The 21,079-nt window shown below is 41.5% G+C and overlaps 1 protein-coding gene across 19 annotated transcripts in view; it reads left to right on the top strand.

The window, feature by feature from the left end:
- Positions 1-9,255: 9,255 nt before the first annotated feature.
- Positions 9,256-21,079, top strand: part of EIF4ENIF1 (eukaryotic translation initiation factor 4E nuclear import factor 1) — a 41,708-nt gene continuing 29,884 nt past the window's right edge. For 5 of the 19 annotated variants that reach the window (XM_057491634.1, XM_057491637.1, XM_057491643.1 and 2 more), the window contains exons 1-4: positions 9,266-9,412; positions 10,304-10,426; positions 16,676-16,980; positions 19,822-19,937. In XM_057491634.1, coding sequence (XP_057347617.1) covers positions 19,824-19,937 — 114 coding nt within the window. In that variant the 5' untranslated portion in view covers positions 9,266-9,412; positions 10,304-10,426; positions 16,676-16,980; positions 19,822-19,823. Of the gene's footprint in view, positions 9,413-9,443; positions 9,684-9,734; positions 9,931-10,303; positions 10,427-16,675; positions 16,981-19,821; positions 19,938-21,079 lie in introns of those variants that run through there. The other 14 variants (XM_057491638.1, XM_057491652.1, XM_057491648.1 and 11 more) reach the window with 9 other exon arrangements.

Consider the following 21,079-nt stretch of genomic DNA (forward strand, 5'->3'; position numbering starts at 1 on the left):
AGCTTCTAACAAATTTCTCAGTTGCTGACAATTAAGTATGAATGGACAGTCAAGAATCTCCTGTTGGAAATGACCTCCAACAAGAAAGAAAGAGACCAAACAAAGGAATCTGAGAAAGGGCCACCACTTGTGATGTACTCCTGCCAAAAACTTGAATCTAAGTATCATCAAGCCTCATCCAGAACTAAGTACCAACTTACAGGGGACAGATACAAATGACTTTGCAATCAACAAAGTCAATGATACAGGAAACTTTACAGGACAAACAACAAACAGTTCTTAAAATAGATAAACTGCAAAGGAAAGAGGGGAAAACATACACGTTAAGAGACTTAAGATGCCTATCAACCAATGCAATGTATGAACTTCATTTTCAATTTTGATTTAACAAACTAACTACAAATCAACTGTCAAACAAAAAACAGAACAGTCAGTAAAATTTGAACTTAAAAATTTTTAAACTTAAACATGATTTAATGAGTTATTAAAGAATTACCACTATTTATCACAGTGGTGTTTATTGTTCGTTTAAAAGGACACATATCTTTTATAGAATATACAGAAAAAGTTACAAAGTATGATAAATTTGCACACCAGTAATTAAGGACAGTAATAAATTATAGCACATCAAATAAAATGGGAATCCGTGAGATCAGGCTGATAATAAAAAAGAAATGAACAGATAGATGGGGGAAAAGAGAGGGCTCATCCTTGCAGAATGCCCAATGAGAAATGTGGAGGAAGCTGTAGGGTTGGAGAACCCTCATCTTTCAATCATCATAGAGAAAAAGATTAAGAAAAAAAAACAAGGAGCAAAAAATGAAAGTGATTAAATGTGGACAAAAGTATAGGGGATTCTCTGTATCATACTTGCACCTTTAGATTGAAATTATTTCAAAATAAAAGTTAAAACAAAAATAATACAGTGAGAATAGAGTGAGCAGAGGTATAGACGAAATAAGATAGTTCATTAGTTGATAATTTCTGAAAGTTGGTGATGGGTATATGTTTTATGTGCTTGAAATTTTACATAATATGTCTTCTTTTTCTGAAGAAAACAAAGACAATATGGGGAAAAGAAAAAAAAACCAACAAATAAAAGAAAACCCTCTAACTAATATCCTCAGAGAACTAAGAGAACATATTACATACCCATAAAATAAAATGAGGATATTATATTTTAAAAAAACAAAAGAGCCAAACATTATAAAGTGGTTGATGAAGTTGAAGAAATGTCCTAGAAACAGGAAGGGACAGGGAGAATGACAACAGGAAATAAAAAATAAGGAGGTAGAAAATCAGAGGCTCAATCCAGGGGATCAGATACACAACTTGCAGAAATTCAAGAAATAGAGATAGTCAAGAGTAAAAGAGGAAGAAATTAGCAAAGAAATAAGAAAATTTCTCAATACTGAAAGATAGAAATCCTTAGATGAGACATCCTGCACCAAGGCCAAATGTCAGGGTAGATCAAACACTTTTTCCAAGGTGCAAGGAGAAAAAAGTTAAGATATCCCTTTCTTGAGAAGTTACTAGAAAATTGGACACTGTCAAAATTTAAATCATTTGTGCTTCATCATCAAGAAAGTGAAAAGACAACTCACTGAATGGGAGAAAATATTTACAAAACTTCTAAGGAACTTAAATCTAGATTACATTTTTAAAAATTTCTACAACTGAGTGATAAAACGACAACTCAGTTAAAAAATGAGCAAAGAATGTGACCAGACATTTCTCCAAAGAAGATATACAAATGGCCAATAAGCACATTACAAGATATTCAACATCATTAACTATTAGGGAAATGCAAATCAAAACCAATGAGATGTCCTTCAGGACAGCTGTAATCAGGTTAATAATAACAAGCGTTGGTGAGGATATAGAAAACCTGAAACTTTCATACACTGCTGGTGATAATGTAAAACGGTATGACCACTTTATAAAATAATCTGGCAGTTCCTCAAAAAGATAAACACAGAGCTACCATTTCATCCAATGATTCTAATCCTAGGAATATAACCAAGAGAACTGAAAATAAATGTCTACACAAAAACTTGTACGTGAATGTTCATATTAGCATTATTCGTTATAGCCAAAATGTCCACCAACTCCTGGATGGATAAAGAGAGTATGGTATATCCATACAATGAAGTAGTTTTCTGCCATAAAAAGAAATGCAGTACTGTTATATGCTAAAACATGGATAACCGACATATGAAAACACACTATGCAGAAGTCTATCACAAAGGACCATATGAATGTTTGCATCTACATGAAATGTTCAGAACAAGCAAATTTATAGTCAGTATACTGGTGGTTGCCTAGGCTGGGAGAATTGAAGAGAAATGCGGAGTGACTACTAGCAGGTAAGAGTTTCCTTTTTGGGTGATGAAAATGTTCTAAAATTGATGAGGATTGCCTAACTTCATGTATGAATGTACTAAAAGCCATTGAATTGAACATCTTAAATGGGTAAATTGTATGGTATGTGATTTATATCAGAAAGCTAAGAAGGAAGAAGCAAAAGTAGTAGTTACGGGAAAACGTGCTTTAAAAACCAAGGAAACAAATCAAGAAAAAAAAAAGGGGGGGGAACCCGGGCAACAGTGAATTCAACACAGGAGAACAGCAAAAAGAAGCAAATCCAAGAAGAGCTGTGAAAAAGAAGTCTGGGGATCAGAACTAGATACAGCAGGCACAAAACCACCAGATCAGAGCAGAGCAGAGAGAAAAATCTCCAGGAAAAAGATGACGCTGATTCTTTTGAGAGTTTGCAAAAAAACTACTGATAGGCGTATGAGAAATCTTCAATCAGTCAGAAAAAACTTTTTCAGTGATCTGTGCACGGAATACTAGGCAAATGAGAAAACAAGACAATTACTAATTATCAGAAAAAATGATGGAAGACCTGCAGTACTGTACTTGGCTAAGCAATGAGTATTTGTTATATGGTGCAAACACTGGCTATTAATTTAACAACAAATTACCATATAAACACACTGATGAGATAAGGGAAGAATCGGGAGCTAAGTACTTGTTTCCCACAAACAACAGTCAGCACTTAGTGTAAAACTAAGAAATATCACCTATAAGGACATTTACTTCCTATTTATAAATAAGATCAGGAGACACTGCTAGAAGAATGTAAATGAGAACTTGGGCACAGGGGTTATTTTCTATTATAAGCTTTTAATATTAGTTTTTAAAATTATGTATGTTAATTTGAAAAATATAAATGTAAAAGTATGTTGAAGTTTCTACAGTATTTTGCAGCTTCTAACAATGAGAAATGAATGATCCTACTAAAGAAAAGGAAATACCTAAATTTATATCTGCAGTCCCAGATAAGTTTCAACTACTTCCAGGAAACCTTCCCTGATACCTCCTGGTCTCATACTTTCATCTTACTTAGGCGGGTACCACGCAATCTAAAACGTATAGATTAGATTCAAAATAACATTTAGGAATCGAACTCTGTGCCAGGCATAGTGCTAAGCACTTTTCATTAATTATCTGCTTTATTTTTTTAAGTTTGCTTATTTTTGCCTTTTTTAAAAATTAAGGTATCATTGATATACACTCTAATGAAGGTTTCACAAGAAAAACAATGTGGTCATTCCATTCACCCTTATTGAGTGCCCCCATATCCCATTGCAGTCACTGTCCATCAGTGTAGTAAGATGCCACAAAGTCCCTATTTGTCTTCTCTGAGCTACACTGTCTTCCCCGTGACCCCCGACACACCGTGTGCACCAATCATGATACCCCACAATCCCCTTCTCCCTCCCTCCCCACCCGCCCTCCTCCACCCCTCCCCTTTGGTAACCACTAGTCGCTTCTTGGAGTTCGTGAGTCTGCTGTTGTTTTGTTCCTTCTGTTTTGCTTCAGTGTTATATTCCACAAATGAGGGAAATCATCTGGTACTTGTCTTTCCCTGCCTGGCTTATTTCACTGAGCATAATACCCTCTAGCTCCATCCGTGTTGCTGCAAATGGTAGGATTTGTATTCGTATGGCTGAATAGTATTCCGTTGTGTGTATGTACCACATCTTCTTTATCCATTCATCTACTGATGGACACTTATAATTGCCTGCTTTTTTAACACATCCACCTCAACAGGTGGTAGCCATTTTATTTTATAGACGAAAAAGTGCCCAAGGTCACAGCTAAGGGGTAGAGCTGGGACTGGTACTTAGGTCCTTAGCTACTTAGGTCCTATGCCATTCATTCAACAAATACTTGCTATACATCTATACCGACGTTAACAAGAAATCTGAAAAACTTCCCACCAAGGAAAACGAAGCACTCATCTCTCACCGCGGGGGAGGCTTCACGGTGTTTGCCCTGTCCGTCCCTTGAGGCTCAGATCGGGCCTCATCTGAGATCCGTACACACTAACTCTGTGCCCGGCCACACAGCAGGGATCCAGAAACCCGATTCAGATCCGCGCACGCTCGGGAACCTCGCACAGACGCGGAGACCCCCCTGCTCGCAGTGCGAGGACGCGGGGCGCCTGGCCCGGGCGACAAGACGCTGACCAGAAGCAGCACTGGGAAAAAACTACGCGAGTGCCGCTCTGGGCGAGGAAGGCGGGCTCCCGGCGCCGTCCTCCGCGCTCTTTCACAAGTGCTCCACACGCGCCACAGCCGCGCGGCTGAGCTGCTTCACTTGCCCTTCTAGAGGAAGCGGAGGCTCCGACAGGGGAGGACCCTGCTCAGCAAGACGGGACGTGCGCTCGGCACTGGGCTCGCGGCGGGGGAGCAGAGCCACTCGGAGGCTGGGGACGATCTGAGGACCGGGCCTCGTACCTGGGGAAGCCAGGCCCTCCGGCCTCGCGCTCGGGGGAAGTCTCGGCGGGCGGGAATCCGCGGCCGCGGACCAGCCTCCTCAGGCCCGCACCACCAGCTCCTACCTCAGCGCTTCCCGCGCCTTTGCAACGCAGCTCACCCTGGCCCCGCCCCCGTCTCCACGGCGATGCCGCTGGCGTGGGTGACGCTCCGCCCGGAACCCTGGGGTTCGCGCAGCCTCAGTCCGGCAAGTGACACGCCTTCCTCAGGCCGCCTGGGAATGCGCGCCCAGAGAATCGGCCCCGAGGTGCGGGGATGAGCGCGTCGTCTGGGCATCCCGTCGAGGGCTCTATGCCCCACCCGCCAGCTCGCTCTGAGCTCAACCTCCTACTGCTATTCTCAGAGAAGTGGGAGCTGTTTCGATGCCGATCCCCTACTTTTGCTTGGTGCGGCATGAGGCTTGAGGCCCCCTGTCTGAAGGCGGCGTGGACGAGGTCCTCCTGCCCTCACCTTCAGGTTCCCGCACGGGCCTCTGTAACTCCCAGGGAGTGCGAGCGTGCATGAGCCAGGGAAATTGTCACTCTGGACCGGAGAAGCGTGGGAAGGGCGCGCGTCGATCCGCGGTCCGAAATTAAAATTATTCCGATCTGATTACCTTCTCTCAACCCTTCCTTTAAAATGTAGTTAACAAGCACTATTTGTTAGTAGTCGTTAACTTCTTAAATGAGTCCATTCTGATCTTTCACAAATAAGGATGGGGAGGACAAGTTAGGGTAATTTTTGTATGCTTTTTTCCTTGTAAAAGGAGAAATGTTCTTTGTAAAACATCATTTGAAAGCACGTGAGATTTCTGGAGAGAGCAAAGGCTAGCATTATGTATTTAAATACTTTAAAGATTCTACATTAAAAATGAGGAAAAATAACTGTTGTGTGTCCTAGGATTTGAATCACATAATTTACACTTTTGCTCTATATATTAATTTCTGTAATTTAAAAAAGTTTAAAATAAGTTCCACGTTAGCCAATCTTTTAGGGACGACTTTTATCGGAAGTTATGTAGCCAAGTTTTAACATAATTTAGTGAGTTTCAAAGTCCGATTTAACACTAATTACTGTAAAATTAATGTTTCTTGTACTTTGATATGAACTATGATAGATCCAGGATAATAAGCATGATTTTCTGGATTTGCTGCTTTCGTTCTGCCGTGTCAGCTTTGACTAATCTAGGGATTAAAAGCATTCACATTTGAGTTATAATGAAAAAAATTAGTGCTGTGTGGAAACATTAGAACGTTAACAGTATAGAGTTGCAATAGCTAGTAAAGCAGCATTTACATGGCATCAGGCTGTTTTAAATACTTCCCATATATAAAATCAGAGAGGTAAAGTGCCAGAAGCAGGCTAGGCTCTGCAGACAATTTGCTATGTGGTCTTCTGGAAGTCCCTTCATTTCTTGACAGTCCTTAACCTGAGTATATGATGCCACAACAGTGAAAGTATTCGAATTCTATTTTCTTGGAAGTAAGGATTACTCTTGGAGCAAGAAAAACTAAGGACAAAGCTCATTTAGAGAGATGCAGGGTAGTTGAGGTGTAATTCCAGTTTTGAGATGAGGCTGCTTTCCAAATTTCTAGGTTTCTAATATTTTCATTTGCTTCTCTAATGCTCTTGGACTGCTCATTTCCCCACCTGAATGAACCACTTATCCTTTTATGCCAAACTTTGAACAAATAATTTGAACCTAAGGCAAAGCCTTACAAATATTTAGTGAAGAACTAGAATCTTTTCTCTTACTCTCAAAAGGATTTCTCATACTGATATTTGAAAATCCGTTAGTTGCTAAAAGTGTCTAAAATTACAAAGTATTACTCCTGCCAAGAATGACATTCACAAGCTACAATGAAACCCAGATTTGCAAGCATCTAGCTTTTGTATAGTACAGGTGAAAGTAGTTTATATATGCCCACGCTGTGTAAATTATTACCTTTATTTCTAGATAATTATCTTCTTTCACGAGGACAAATTGTGACTCTAAGAGGTAAGAAGTGAGTTGAGACCAGGGTTTTACAAGACATTAAAGAGTATGGTCTACCTCAAACAGACCAGAGGGCCCAAGGCCTAAGCTCCAGGCCAGGTCCCTATCATAACTATAATGCCTTGAGCAGATTTCACATGTAGCTTGTGGTAGTTTTTAAATATGCCCACAAATTCTTTGACATTTCTCCCATATAAAGGTGGAATCTTAAGTCCCCACCCCTTGAATACAAGACAGCTTTAGTGATTCCTACTTAAGGAACAAAATGTGGCATGTGGCATAACAGACACTGAGTGACTTTGAAGCTAGGTTTGAAAAGAATTCAGTAATTATCTAGCCCTCTTATTCTCTGTAGACACTCGCCCTCGAAATCCAACCACTACATCGTGAGGAATATCAAGCCATAGAGAGAGGTTATGCATCAGTGTTCCAGCCAGCAGCTCCAGGGGTCCCAGCTGACAGTCACCATCAAACACCAAACATGTAATTGAGCCATTAGATAATTCTAACCCCCACCACTCCAGCTGCCCCAGCTGATGCTGATGGAGCAAACCAGCTGTCCCAGCTAGAACTGACCCAAATTGTAGAATTGGGTACAAAAGCCACTGAGTTTTGGGGGTGGTTTGTTACACAACAATAGCTAACCAGGACAGTGTTTTTAATGTTACCTGTAATTCTCTCTACAAGCCTTGAAAGGAGGTACTTCTATCCCTTTTTGACAGATGAGTAAACAGGTCCAGAAAGGTGAAATGATTGGCTCAGTTTCACATTAAGTGGCAGAGCCAGGATTTAGGAGCTTCAAAGAATAGGACTTCTCTACTATTTGATTATGGCAAAGGAATCAGACCATTTCTCCAGCATTAGGAAGAACCTAGATTCCACAGGCAGCTTGGTTTAAAATAATAAAAACGACCATTGTTTGATCATCTACAATGTGTCTCTGTATACACCTAAAACAAAGAACAACAACCAAAAAACCCAGCAACTTTATGGTGGTTGTATAAGGCTTTCTAGCCACCTTATCCTATTTAATCTTGACAACACCCCTGTAAGTAGGTTATCATCTTTCCAATTTTACAGATGAGAAAACCATGGTTAAAGATAACTAAATGGCCTAATTCTCCACAGCCTGTAGGGTGTGATAAAGCTGGGATGCACACTTGGGCCTAAAATGAAATGCTTCCCTCTGCCTCTTGCCTGTAGAGAACAGTTTGTAAAAAACACGTTTTGTTCAATATTACAGACGAAATAAAAACATTTCATTAATTGTTTTCTCAGTTGCCAAGACTCATAGGAAGGAATCCTAGTGATCAGTCACTGCCCAAACCCGATTTCACAAGAAAGTGAAACACAGAAAATAGGCCCCTTCAAATAAATGTAAACTTCGCTACCCTTTACGTTTCCCTCCACACCAATGTATCATTTTACACCAACCCTGGGTGGTCCCTCGCAGAAGAAACGGGCTTGTGATATTCTTGCAGACAAGGTTCACATGTTATCTCCCTCAAATCTTTCCTGACAGCTCCTCCCCAATAGGCAGTGACTCTTACCACTCAAAGAGCAGAGGGATTTTATTTACATTTCTATGCCCCCCAACAGCCAGAGTCTCGGCAGTATATAATTAGCGCGGGACATTCGTCATCCCATTTTCACCCACAATCACACTTCCCCTTCTCAAGCAGGCTAAAGATTCAGGTTATGGGCGGGAAATAATATTTCAATGAATTTGTCAGTTGCCCTTTGTTCAAACAAAAGCAATCGTGGCAACTTTGCTTATCAATGCAGTGACATGAAACCCGCTTACTCTCATAAATTTATAGCGAGGGGCCATTTTAGAAAGCGAAACTCAGAGAAGTCACAGCTTCGCTCAGGATTACCACTAATAAAAAAAGGGCCGAGGTTGACCCCACGCCTGGAAGGCTCAAAACCCCCAGGTTCGCCTTGGCTTCCCACTGCCGACGCCTGGGGATCTCCGACAATGCGAACCATGCAACCGCAGTAGTCGGTGTACTTCCAGGCCGTGGGCCAGGCCCACTACGCGGCTGCGGCCGCCTTCCCAGGAGAGCAGCCGGGCGGGGGTCGCGGGCTCCAAGCACCGACCGCTCCGCCCCGCCCCGAAGCGCGCGTGGGAACGCGGCGTCCTCCCCGGGACTGCCCAAGACGACCGCCTGTGTGCACCTGGCAGGGCTTTCGCTGCCCCGACCTCGGCCTTCTTCCCGCCGCCGCCATCCCCTCCCCGCCGCCGCCGCCTCCCTGCCGCCTGGCGCACGCAGGGGCCGGCGTCTGGGAAGTCAGCCGCTTTATTTCTCTTTTCGGCCCGGCACTGCCGCGGACACCTCACATCCGGGAGCACGGTGGCGAAGGCGGCACTGGGGCCCCGGTGCGTGAAGGGAGTAATTAAGGGGGAGGAGGTCGAGGAGGAGGGGCGGAGGGCTGGGCCGCGTTACGGCGGCTGAAGAGAGACAGCCCGAGCGGGCTGGGGGGGCGGGGCAAGAGCGAAGGCCGCGCGGAGCAGCCCTTGAACCGGCGCGGGCGGCGGGGAGGGGAGAGGCGGCCGGGGCGAAGGGCCGCTGAGCGGCGGAGGCACCGAGTAAGGGCCCGGCGGCAGGATCCGGGAGTCGCGCGCCGAGGCCCCCAGGGAGAGAAGGGGCGCGGGCGCGCTGCCCGCGGGGTCGCGTGCGTGAGCGCGAGCGCCGGGGCGCGCGCGAGGGGCGGGCAGGGGCGCAAGGCCAGCTGGGCAGCCGGCGGGCAGCTGGCGGGCGGGCTGGCGGGGCCCGAGCCGCCGGGCTGGGGCGGACGGCGGCGGGCCTGCGCCGGCTCCACCTCGGAGCGCCCGGGCCAGGGGATTCGGCCTCCCCTCCGTGAGTACCGTCCCCGCCCTTCCTCCGGAGGAGTCCACGGGGCCGGGGCCTGCGCGACAGACCGGGGTTGGGGTCGCGGCCCGGGGAAGTCGAGGTTCGCAGCTGAGGCCGGCGCTCGCCCCTTCCTTGACACGGCCTCTCTGACATGGCCACAGGTGCGGTCGGCCGGACGAGGGCTCTTGGGCCCCGGCCCCCGGCCCCAGTCCTTGGTCCCTGTATAACAAGAGGCAGCTGGCGCCGTCCATTGGCAAGTGACAGGCGCTTTACCACAGCCTGACTTCCTGGGTCCCCAGCCCGCCTTCTACCTGCCCCCACTCTGGGAAACTTTCCCGCTACTGCCTGAACGGTCTCCAGGGTGGCAACGACTAATTTTTTTATTTTGAGGCACTTTCCACTTCTGCTTTCCTACCCTGTCGATGCTCATTTTATTAGAGGAGATAAATAAATACAAGTGGTTTTGTTTCCAAGTGGGTTCTGGTTTATAGCATAATTGTTGGGTGAAGGTTTGTTTTTTTTTTTGAAGGTAGTCATTTTAAAAGAGAAGAGTTTCAGATTCTTAAATAGTCAAGATTTCTAAAAATTTTTTCTCAGTGATAGTTTTGTGCTGCTTTATCTTTTAGGTGCCAAGAATTGTAGATCAAGGAGCCATGGATAGGAGAAGTGTGGGTGAAACAGAAAATGGAGATGCTTTCCTTGACTTGAAGAAGCAACCGGTCTCCAAATCCCCCCATCGCTATACAAAAGTAAGCTTTGTTGCTAATGAAATAGCGTTTCTTTATAGGTGGGGAGATTAGTAACATTGTGTAGGTATTTCATCAGTATTACTTAAAATGGTGGTCTCATTCTGACTCACTGTATGGACTAAATATTAACTAGATTTAGTAAAAGTATTGCTTTGAACTTTTTCAGGAAGTATGAATACAGAATTTAAACTAGAATTTGCTTCTAAGCAGCTTTCAGATGAAGGGAATAATGGTTCAGATCCCATATGAATTTGTGGATCAGTATGTATTGGCACACACATTCTGTAACAGCTATGTAACTGGTATGTTACTGACTGATTTGCTGCAGAGTTTAGAATTCCAGCACTGGGTTGCCTCACAAAATTCGTGTCCTCTGTAGTGATGTTAACTTGAGGGGTGAGCTCCCTAAAGAAATGCTTTGGTGTGCTTGGCTAGAGTAACCAGATTTTTTTATTTTTTTTTATTTCCTGTAACAAATTGGATATGGACTCACAGCAGTTAAGACTTCAATCCTATTTCCCCTGGCTAAACATGTGTGGTGATTTTAAATTGATCATCAAGATACCTGCTTTTGTGGGCAGGGATGGAAGGTGGGGGATCACTTCAAGATCAAATATTTATTGAAGTTACTGCTTTGATATCTTGTTGGCTACTGAATGTTTCTGAAGAGGTTGACAGGACTCAAGATTTCCTGAGATGTAGTGGGCTAGTGTACATAAAATGGGACTGTTGATGGGAAGGGTCATGTTGTAGTTGGGCACATATCTATATTTACGTTGTGTAGACCTAACCAGGACCCTAATGTGGTATTGTCCCTGGCTTCCCAAGACACTGGTTAATATTTTAAAGTCGGGCCTTGTTTGTTATGTACTGGTGCCACCTATGTGATAAAGTTTTAAATGCTGTCAGAGTAATATTAATTTATAACATTAAAAAAAAAAATGAAAAACCCTGAAAAATATGGGTAAAAGGTTCTTAGTTAACTGCTGTTTTATCACAGTCTGTTTTGGTGTAACCAAATGTTATTTGATATAAAGCATTTTACCTCTTCATTCAGATTTGGTTTTCCAAATGTAGTTTCTCTGAAGCCCAAGAGTGCTTGAGTAGTGTTTCACAACTTAAGTTCATCACCTAAAACGTTGACAGGTGAATTCTGAATGGAGAAAAAAACTTGTTAATAGAGGGGAAACTGATTTGAATTGCTTTTATAAGCTTAGGTGATTTCCGCTTTCCCGGCACTTTTCAAATAAACGTTCAGACTCTGGTACTCCCTGTACTTGGCGAGTCTAGGCAGAGAGACTTGAATCACTTTTACACACTGATAAGAGGATGGCATGAATATTTCATTTTTATGTATATCCATCTTTATGGTTATGTCATTTTTAGGAAGATATATTGGTCTCAGGGTAGAACTTACGTTTGTCCACAGTGAAGATTAGGAAGCTCGATATTGCCCATTTTTGACAGTTCAACCTTAGAATTCTGCTATACTTAGATAAATCGTGCCTTAAAGAAATGGTTAAGAAAAGCATTTTTGAAGTCAGAGTGGAGCTTAGGTTTAATGGTGTCCTCTACTAAGCTTATTTGCATATAGGTTTACTTTCCACTCCTTTCAAAAGGATTTAGTTAATGGCAGTTCAGCATGGTGTTTAGGCAGTGTTGAGGTAGTGCTTTCCTATATTTGTTTCTCAAAGCTCTCGTAATTTTATGAGAGACTTGAGGCAAACTAAGCCTTTCTCCTTTTGAAGGAAGCTTGAAATAATCCTGTGTTTTGAGCACTATAGTAAATAGTCTGTTAGTTCCTCAACTGGAATAATATTTGAGCCATCCTACTACACATCCTACATCTAACAGTGAGATCAAACTATTGGATAAGTAAAGCATTTAGCAATGTTTTTGCCACTTCAAGCTCACGGGCTAGAAAGTTCAGAGGCAATAGAAGGCAAAACTGTCCACAGTGATTTTTAATAAAAGATGTGTTTGTGAAAACTTTTTAAAATATAGGGTATTTACTGCAAGGTCAAAAAAAATGCATTGGCCAGATGAGAGGGCTTCCTTACCTTTGAGACTCCTTACTTCAGCATTCAGTTTTTTCTGTAGGCTAACATTAATCTGTTCAGAATTGAAGGGTTTTCTTTTTCCCATGAAGGTGGAGTAGTCCATGTATTTGGCCAAGTGCTTTTCAGGGTAACATGACAGAGTTTCCTTGTGTATTAGGACATCCTTTAGTCCAGCTTGCTTCTCAAACATTAATGTGTCTGGGATAGCTTACAAGCCTTGGTAAAGTGTGAATTCTGATTGATAGGTCAGGGGTGGGCTTTTGAACCAGCTCCCAGGTGGTGGCCATACTCATGGTGCATTGACCACACTGATCTTGAGTAACGAGGATTTGGTCTGCCTTGGAGAACTTGATATATGGTATTGATGTTGTGAAGCAATTCAGATGCATGGTTACTCCTTAGGGTTCAGTTGATGTCCATTGTGCTTCCATGAACTCAAGTTAGAGTCACAGTGGCTACTTTCAGGTCTACTCGTAAGCCTCAGTGATGATTAACTGGGATGGTTATAAGTGAATTTATCACATTCACCTGTTAACCTGAGGGTCTTGAGCCCTTAATTTATGAACCCACCCAGGGCCATTTTGTCGGGCCAGATTCCTAAGATCAAAAGTTGTGTTTTGGCCGTATTTAATTATGCATTTATAAAGTTATAGTATTATTTGGAGGCACTTTTGGAGGTTGTAGAGTGGTGGGGGTCTTATCTCAAAGTCATGGATTAAAAGTGATTTTAGACAGTGGTTCTCAAAGTGTCCTTGAACCAGCATTTAGCATCATCTGGTAACTTGTTAGAAATATAAAATCTCAATCTTTATGTCAGAGGTGTTAAACTCTAGGAATAGGGCCCAGTCATCTGCATTTAACAAGTCTTTCAGGTACTTCTCACTGACTCAAGCTTGAGACCCATTGGTTTAGGAAACAGGGGGATGAAGGTGCTTTTTAGTGGGAAAACTTTGAGACCCATTTAGCTTTTTCTCCCCTCCATCAGAGGTCCTTGCTTACCAGTTCTTGAGGTGCAGTACCTGCTACTCTGTTAGTAATACTGTCTTCCTGAAATACACAATAGAAATGCTTTGGACCATCCCACCATTCAGACCCATGTTTTTTATCTTAATGTGAACAGACTGATCTTCTTAGATGACAAAATGTACAACTTTGCTGTTCCTTCCTTTTCTCCTGTATCTTGCCACTGACTCATTACTAAATGCTATCACCTGCCAGTTGGACAGGAAATTAAAGTAGAGGACACTCAGAACATCAACTTGATACTGACCAGCATTAATCATGCATGTTAAGTCTACCAGCTGTGAAGTAGGTGTTGGATTATCTGAGCTTAATTTCATGTGTGCTCTTCATTGCCTTGACTAGTTATGATTTGGCACTGTTTCAGTCATCGGTGTCTATAGGGCTCTTTAAAGGAGGTCACCTTAATTTTTGGCTGATGGGCAGTTGGTCACAGGCGTACAACCATGCTTATGTCTGCTTTAAAACCATTAAGAAAATAGACAAGCAACTGAAATGGGCTAATTTGAGTCATCCTATCCTTGGAGAGAATCGGTTGTGAGACTTGAAGTCAAGCCTCTGAGAAAAGAGTAACTAATTTAAATCCTAGGTTGAAATCAGTGATCAGATGGTCAGTTTTTCCAATACAAAGATCTCATTTGATAACTTCATAGGTATCTTTCACAAACTGAGTAGTAACCTCTAACAGGTGGCATTTCTGTACACTTAGCTAGAAACTTAAGCTAGTTTAAAAATAGGGATGCCTACTTATATTGGGGAAGACAGAATTACGGCATGAAAAATCATTATACAATCTTAGTATTTCAACTGTCCAGAAAAAACCAACTGGAATTTTTTGGAGCTGGCAAGCTACACCACAGATACTGTCTTCTGATTGCTCTTTCTTGTGTGTGCCAATTCTAAATGATCTGAGAAGTTAGGATTTGGGGCCCTTGCCCCCATGAGGATCCTTTCCTACTTGGTCATGGTGAGGACTTCTCATTAGATAAGGAGCCAGTCATTTCACAACTGGAACCTTTAACATAGAAATTTGTGGACAGGGCCTTTGATTCAGGAAAGGGTGCTCTGAGAGGAGGCTGGCTTAGGCTTAGGAGAAGCCTGCCCAAGGAGGTGGTAGTTTGGCTCAGGGTTCCCAGTGGTCCAGCTGGACAGGGACAAACACAACACTGAGTGACAGAGCTTCTGGGAGGGGTTGTGCACCTTCTCTTGTCCTCTCGAGAAGGATTGGAGGGGAGAGGATAAGGGGCCACTGAGCCCCAGTGCCTCGTTTAGGACCCTCCATTCTACCACTTACTTAACCTGTGTGGTAAAGTAAGTATACATATACTTCAGCTGTCTACTTCTCTGAGGCTTCTACTTTTCCTCTAAAATGCAGATAAGTAGTATCTACCTCATAGGATTTTTATGGGAAATAAATCAAAATGCATGTCAAGTGCTTAGAAAAGTGGCTGGCATGCTATAAATGCTAAAAACTGCTTATGATGCAATAAGGATAGGGGAGAGGTACTAAAACATCTTTAAATACCAACTTTAGATCAAGATGCTTATTTTCTAAATGTTATAGTAACCATCTCCATTTTAATATAAAACCAGAAAGCCTTATTGAAGATGTAATGTCACTATCCTAAAAATTATTTTCTTCAGTTTCCTTCTAGTATTTATCTATCTGCTTACTTAACACTTTACGTTGCCTTTATCAGTTGTATAAACACAGTTAAAAGCCAAAGTTTACTTTTATTGCATTGATCAGATCAATAGAAAAAGCAGGCTTTCCTTTTTTTTCCCCCATTCCCATTTTTTTTAGTTTCAAATTCTTTAAGTAGAAGAAAGTCTTTGCACTAAAACAGCCACCATTAGATGCTTGGGTGAATCCAGGTGCCAAGTCCTGCTTATCAGCTCTGCAGAATCCAGCTGGAATCTCGAGCTACCTGTAAGAACTGTATGGCACCCCTCAGCAACAAACTTCGTGAATGGGGAATGGTGGTGGAATGTATCCCATGAGCCCTGGCTATCATCTGTGAATGCTGTTGCCCATTGTGATCTATTTTTAAAAGCTTTCTAATCCTTTCAGAAAAGTCATGTGACTGGGTAAATGAAATAACGGGTCAGTCAGCAACCATCTGAGAGCCTGATGGGCAAAGGTCAGTGCTAGTAGGCATGTGGAAGGTAGGGATGCGAGAGGAGGTCAAAGGCAGACCCAAACAATGCTCCAGAGACATTTATCTTCCTTAAGGATGAACCAGGCACCCACACAGTCGAGGGTACTGGGTCACTTATAGAGTGCATTGGTCAAAATTGAATGATGAAATAAAACAAGGTTTTTTACAAAATATCTATGTTAATTATTTAAAAATTGAGCTTTTTACTCTTGTGAATTGAACTCAGCTCATAAAGGTAAAAAATATTTCCCTTTTCATCACCATCTATAGGTTGTATGAAGTCTATAATGTCAGAATGACTTCAGAAAGTGTAGCTAGCTGCTTCTGCATGGGATTTCTGCAGAAAGAAGCTGGATGCGGATTTTAACCATGTTGTTCTGGGCTTATGTTCACATTCACTTTCTATGTGAATTCCAATCACTAAAAGTGGGTATCTGTATTAGAAATTTCCAAATAGATTGTTTTGGAAGGTTTGACATATTTTCTTTAAGGAAGGGTGTTAAAACTAAGAAAATGTGTTTATTACTTCTTTGGGTATGTGGCTCGTGGGCAATTAGGAGCTTGTTCTTGCCTGGTCAGATTTAGTAACCAGTGCAAAAAGTAAGGTCTTGGATACTAACTTTTCTCTTGTCCAAATGATAATTGTAGTGAATTTGTCCATGATTTAGTAAATTACTGAGGTTCTTAGGACTCTAAAAGAGCAGTCTTACTCTCCTGAAATACTTACAGGGCAGGAGCACTCCCAGGTCAAAATGGGTACTTTCCAAGTATTTTTGCCGTTAGCCAAAGTTGAAGGTTTCCTTTGAAAAAGGAGTTCCTATCTAGGAATAATCTCTGTTAAGGACTCTTGATGAGATGGCAAGTTCAAGAACACTTGAGAGACCAGAGAGCCATGGGGCCAGGGACAAGAGTCATCTGCCTATGGCACACAGGAAGTATTCTGTGAACAGCTATGAAAAGAGCAGACTTTATATTAACTTAGCGTGTGGTTTCTTTCCTCCCCACTTAAGTGGGGGATCGTCTCAGGCTGGGATACCATCTTATGCAACCTAAGACATTGCTGGAAGGTAACAGATTTACCTCTCTAAACCCCATGAGGAGGATCACTATCATTTTTCCCTAAATTTCTGGATGGACCTTGGGCCACATTTTGAAAGACATGATCATTTTGAAGCACTACTTAACCTCTTGGGACCCATTGGAGATCTTTTTTGAAAGTATGAACACTCATGGTGGACATTGCACAAAGCATGATTTTGTATGTGGTTTCCTTGAGGCCATGAAACTGGTTTAAGAAGCCCTGCTTTCAAGAACAGTAAGTACAGTTTTACCTAGATGTTAAAGTTATTCCCAGCAACTTTTATAATCCAAGAATTATTTTGTTTTCCCAGCTCTCAGCATATTAATGAAGAATACAGCTCTTTATCTTAGACACATGTGCTGTGTGGTGTAGCCATTGCACTTGGTCAGGGGTGCTCCCTCGTGCAATGGTGCTGTTGGCATGGTTAATGCCAGTGTGTAACTGGCTCACTGCTCTACTTTGTACTCTTACAGGCCTCTCAGGTCCATACAGTTGGTTGCTTGAGCGTTTATTCACACCTAGTATATGCCAAGCATATAAAGTCAACAAAGAAAACTAATAATGTGAGAGGGAGTGTTAAAACATTTTTACCAACCAGAATGACTCTCTCATATCTTTGGGTAGTTGGCATTTATCAGTCTTTAAAAGACCTGTAAGAAGAGAAACAAAACATTAATGTCTGGTAATTGGACCTCTTAGTTTATTTTAAATGTTTTTCTGAGATATAATTTACATACATAAAATTCACCCTTTTAAAGTGTACCATTCAGTGGCTTTTAGTAAATTCACAAAATTGTACAGCCATCACTACTATCTAATTCCAGAATATTTTCATCACCCCAAACAGAAACTGTATACCCATTAGCAGTCACTCGCCATTGTCCCCTCCTCCAGCCCTTGACAACCATTCATCTACTTTTTGCCTCTGGATCTATCTATTCTGAACATTGCATATAAATAGAATCATATAATGCCATATAAATGCTTTTTGTGTCTGGCTTCTTTCACTGAACATGTTGTCAAGGTTCATGTAGCATGTATCAGTACCTTGTCCCTGTTTATTGCCAAATAATATTCCATCATACGGGTTTACCACATTTTCTTTATCCATTCATCAGTTGATGGGCACATGGATTATTTCCACTTTTCGGCTATTGTAAATAATGCTACAATGAGCATGCCTCTACAGGTTTTTGTGTGGACATAATTTTCAGTCTCTTTGGTATTAACCTAGGAGTGGAATTGCTGGGTCATATAGTAACTGTGCCTAACTTTTTGAGGAACTGCCACTGCCGCTGTTTCCACAGCAGCTGCACCATTTTTACATCCCCATCAGCAATGTTAGTGGGTTCCAGTTTTTCCACATCCTTACCAGTACTTGTATTACACCACCACCACTCCCTACCATTTTTAATAACCATCCTGGTAAAAGTGAAGTGGTCTCTCACTGTGGTTTTGACTTGTATTTCCCTAATGACTAATGATGTCAAACATCTTTCATATGTTCTCTCCATATTCCAGATATAGATACTTACCAGATATGATTTTGTAAGTATTTTCTATTCTGTGGGATGTCTTTTCACTTTCTCAGTAGTATCATGTGAAGCACAAAATCTTGTAAATTTGAGGTCCAGTTTATTATTTCTTTTCTTTGTTTGCTTATGCTTTTGGTGTCCTAGCTAAGAAACATTGCTTAGTCCAAAGTCATGAAGATTTACACTTAGGTTTTCTTCTAAGAGTTTTATAGTTACAGCTTTTATATTTAGGTCTTTGATACATTTGAATTAATTTTTGTATATGGCATGAGATAAAAGTAAACTTTATTTTTTAAAACAGTTTTAGATACCTAGAAAAACTGGGAACATAGTAGAAAGTTCCTATATACCCCTCACCTAGTTTTCCCTATTATCTTACATTAGTATGGTATGTTTTACAATTAACAATGTTTTTTTTACAATTAACAATGTTGATACATTGTTATTAACTAAAGTCCATACTTCATTCACCTCGCCTTAGTTCTAAACTAATGCTCTTTTTCTGTTCCAGGGTACCGTATTACATTTAGTTGTCCTCTCTGCTGCCCTGTCTGTGGTCTCTTCATTTCCCTTTCTGTAAAGCTACTTGTTAACCTTTGTTTTGATTCCCACAAATAGAATATTTCATCCTCCTAGATGTTCTGTGGCTGTGTTACAAATGCTAATCTTTCTCAGTTGCCTTCTAAATAGATAACATCATTAGAGTTTCAGCAAACAGCTCTAGTAGTAATAGAGAACACCCATTGCTTGGGTTCCCTATTATCTGTTGCCATTAAAGTTCAGATAAAGCCTCACTGTTTAGAAACTTTTGTAAAATGAGAATATATATATGTAAGTTTGAAATACATTGCCCTTGTAAACTGGGGTTCTTAGTTTACTATTTGAGGTTGTAGAGTAAGAAGAGCATGTGTAATAATCTTCAGGTCGCTTCGAATAGCAGAAAATTGCTCTGCAATGTTTTTTCCTGTAGCGTATGTATGAATATTTCTTACATTGCAAGGTTCTTCCTGTTTCTTGTGGAAAATGTTCTAAGCACTCCTGTCCATCAGCTGTCTGTATGATAAGTGCTATCCTTGTAACTACTATTGTTCACCTACCCACCCTACCCCCATCACCAAATGTTATGTCACCCCTGAACCTTTGACTCTGTGTCTGCTCTGCAGATTTCACCAGACTCCAGTCTTTACTGGCAGTTTGCAGTTGGTATGTCAGTGCTTTGACCATTTTTTCAGAATTTTGAGCAGCCTCTAGATGTTTTCTAGTATTTGGAATTCTGTTTATCTGAGACTTCTAAATTTTTCTAGGTACTTCTACCCAGTTAATAAGACATAATGCATAAATCCAAATAAATGCAAATGCTTGTTTGGTATTCTGGCTTTAAAACTAAAATGTCATCTGGTCCTAGGACATTTTGCTAACATGGAGAAAACATTCTAGTGCTTCAAGTGTCAGAAGGTACTAAGTGAATTCATGGCATGCGGATGTGCAGTGATTTCTGTAGGCTGAGAGAGTAAATCTGTTACTCCATATCCACCCTTAGGTATGGGAAGCAGTGGTCAGAGAAGCAAGCAAACATTCTACCGTCATACCTGTGACAGAGGCCATGGCACAGTGATGTGTATATGCTTTTTTACAAGGCAGTTGTGCATTTTACTGGTGCCGAAAGTTTGGGAATTGCTTTTTTCCGTCAATTTTTAAAATGTTTAAATGTATTTAAGCATGTAATGGTTTTGTGTATGTATGAGCTGGTGTTTGAATCTATGCATATCTATGCATATATTTGTCTGGGTCTGTGCATATATAAATGCACATATGTCTCAGTTCTGAAAGGGTCTAGAAGCAAAAGAGGATACCCAGTTCCAAGACTTTAGTTTCTTATAGCATTCTCCACTTACAGAAACTAGGATTTCTCAGTAAAATGGCTGACTCTAGGACTAGGACAGGATGGGTACAAGATAAAAGAGAAACTGAAGAAATGGTTTTTAAAAGATGATGGGTCATGTCAAAAGGACACAGAAGTCAGCTTGAAGAAGCTTCCAATTTGAACACCAAAATATTTAAGGGCATTAATGAATTACAGACCATTGGAAAAACCAGGAATCTGTGAGCCCATGCCAATAATAAGTAGGTAAATAGCAGAGAAGGGAGGATTTGTGTTTACAGTGGAGTGCCAAGTGCTGACTGGTAAATAGGGAGAGAGGCCTAGAATTGGAAAATCAAGGTTTGAGCAAGAGCAGTAGATGCTGAGTTTAGGGGGAAATTTTGATGAAGACCAGGATATTTGGATGGTTTTAAAGCGTCTCCCTACAGATTGCATATTAATTGCAATTGGGAAAGTAGTAACTGAACAGTGAAGAAATAGAGAACACGTTAACCGTGTGGTTGAAATTTACATCATGATAAGGGCAGTTCGACATCCTGGACATCCAGAGGGGATGCTGCTAAATGGACAGGAAATCTCTTAGGTTAGTATTCTGCTCCAGGGATGTGTAGCCTCAGTCTAATCATGAGAAAATATTAGACAAACCCAAAATGAATAATGTTCTCTTAAAGAAAAAAAGTATAAGCTTGTATTCTTTACAAATGTCTATGTCCTGAAAGATGAAAGTTGTAGAAATGTTCCAGATTAGAGACCAAAGTGTTGGAAGCTAAAAAAAAGTAATATGAAACATATTACTGGAATCTGGAATAGTAGGTTAGATAAAAGTACTCTTGGTAAGTGGTCTAAAATCTGCCTGCCCTTCTCAGCTAGGTTCTGCAGAGATAAGCCCTATGCCCCAAGGCATCCATCGTATGTA

The sequence above is a fragment of the Manis pentadactyla genome, chromosome 14 (assembly GCF_030020395.1).
Source record: "Manis pentadactyla isolate mManPen7 chromosome 14, mManPen7.hap1, whole genome shotgun sequence".
Lineage (NCBI taxonomy): Eukaryota > Metazoa > Chordata > Mammalia > Pholidota > Manidae > Manis > Manis pentadactyla.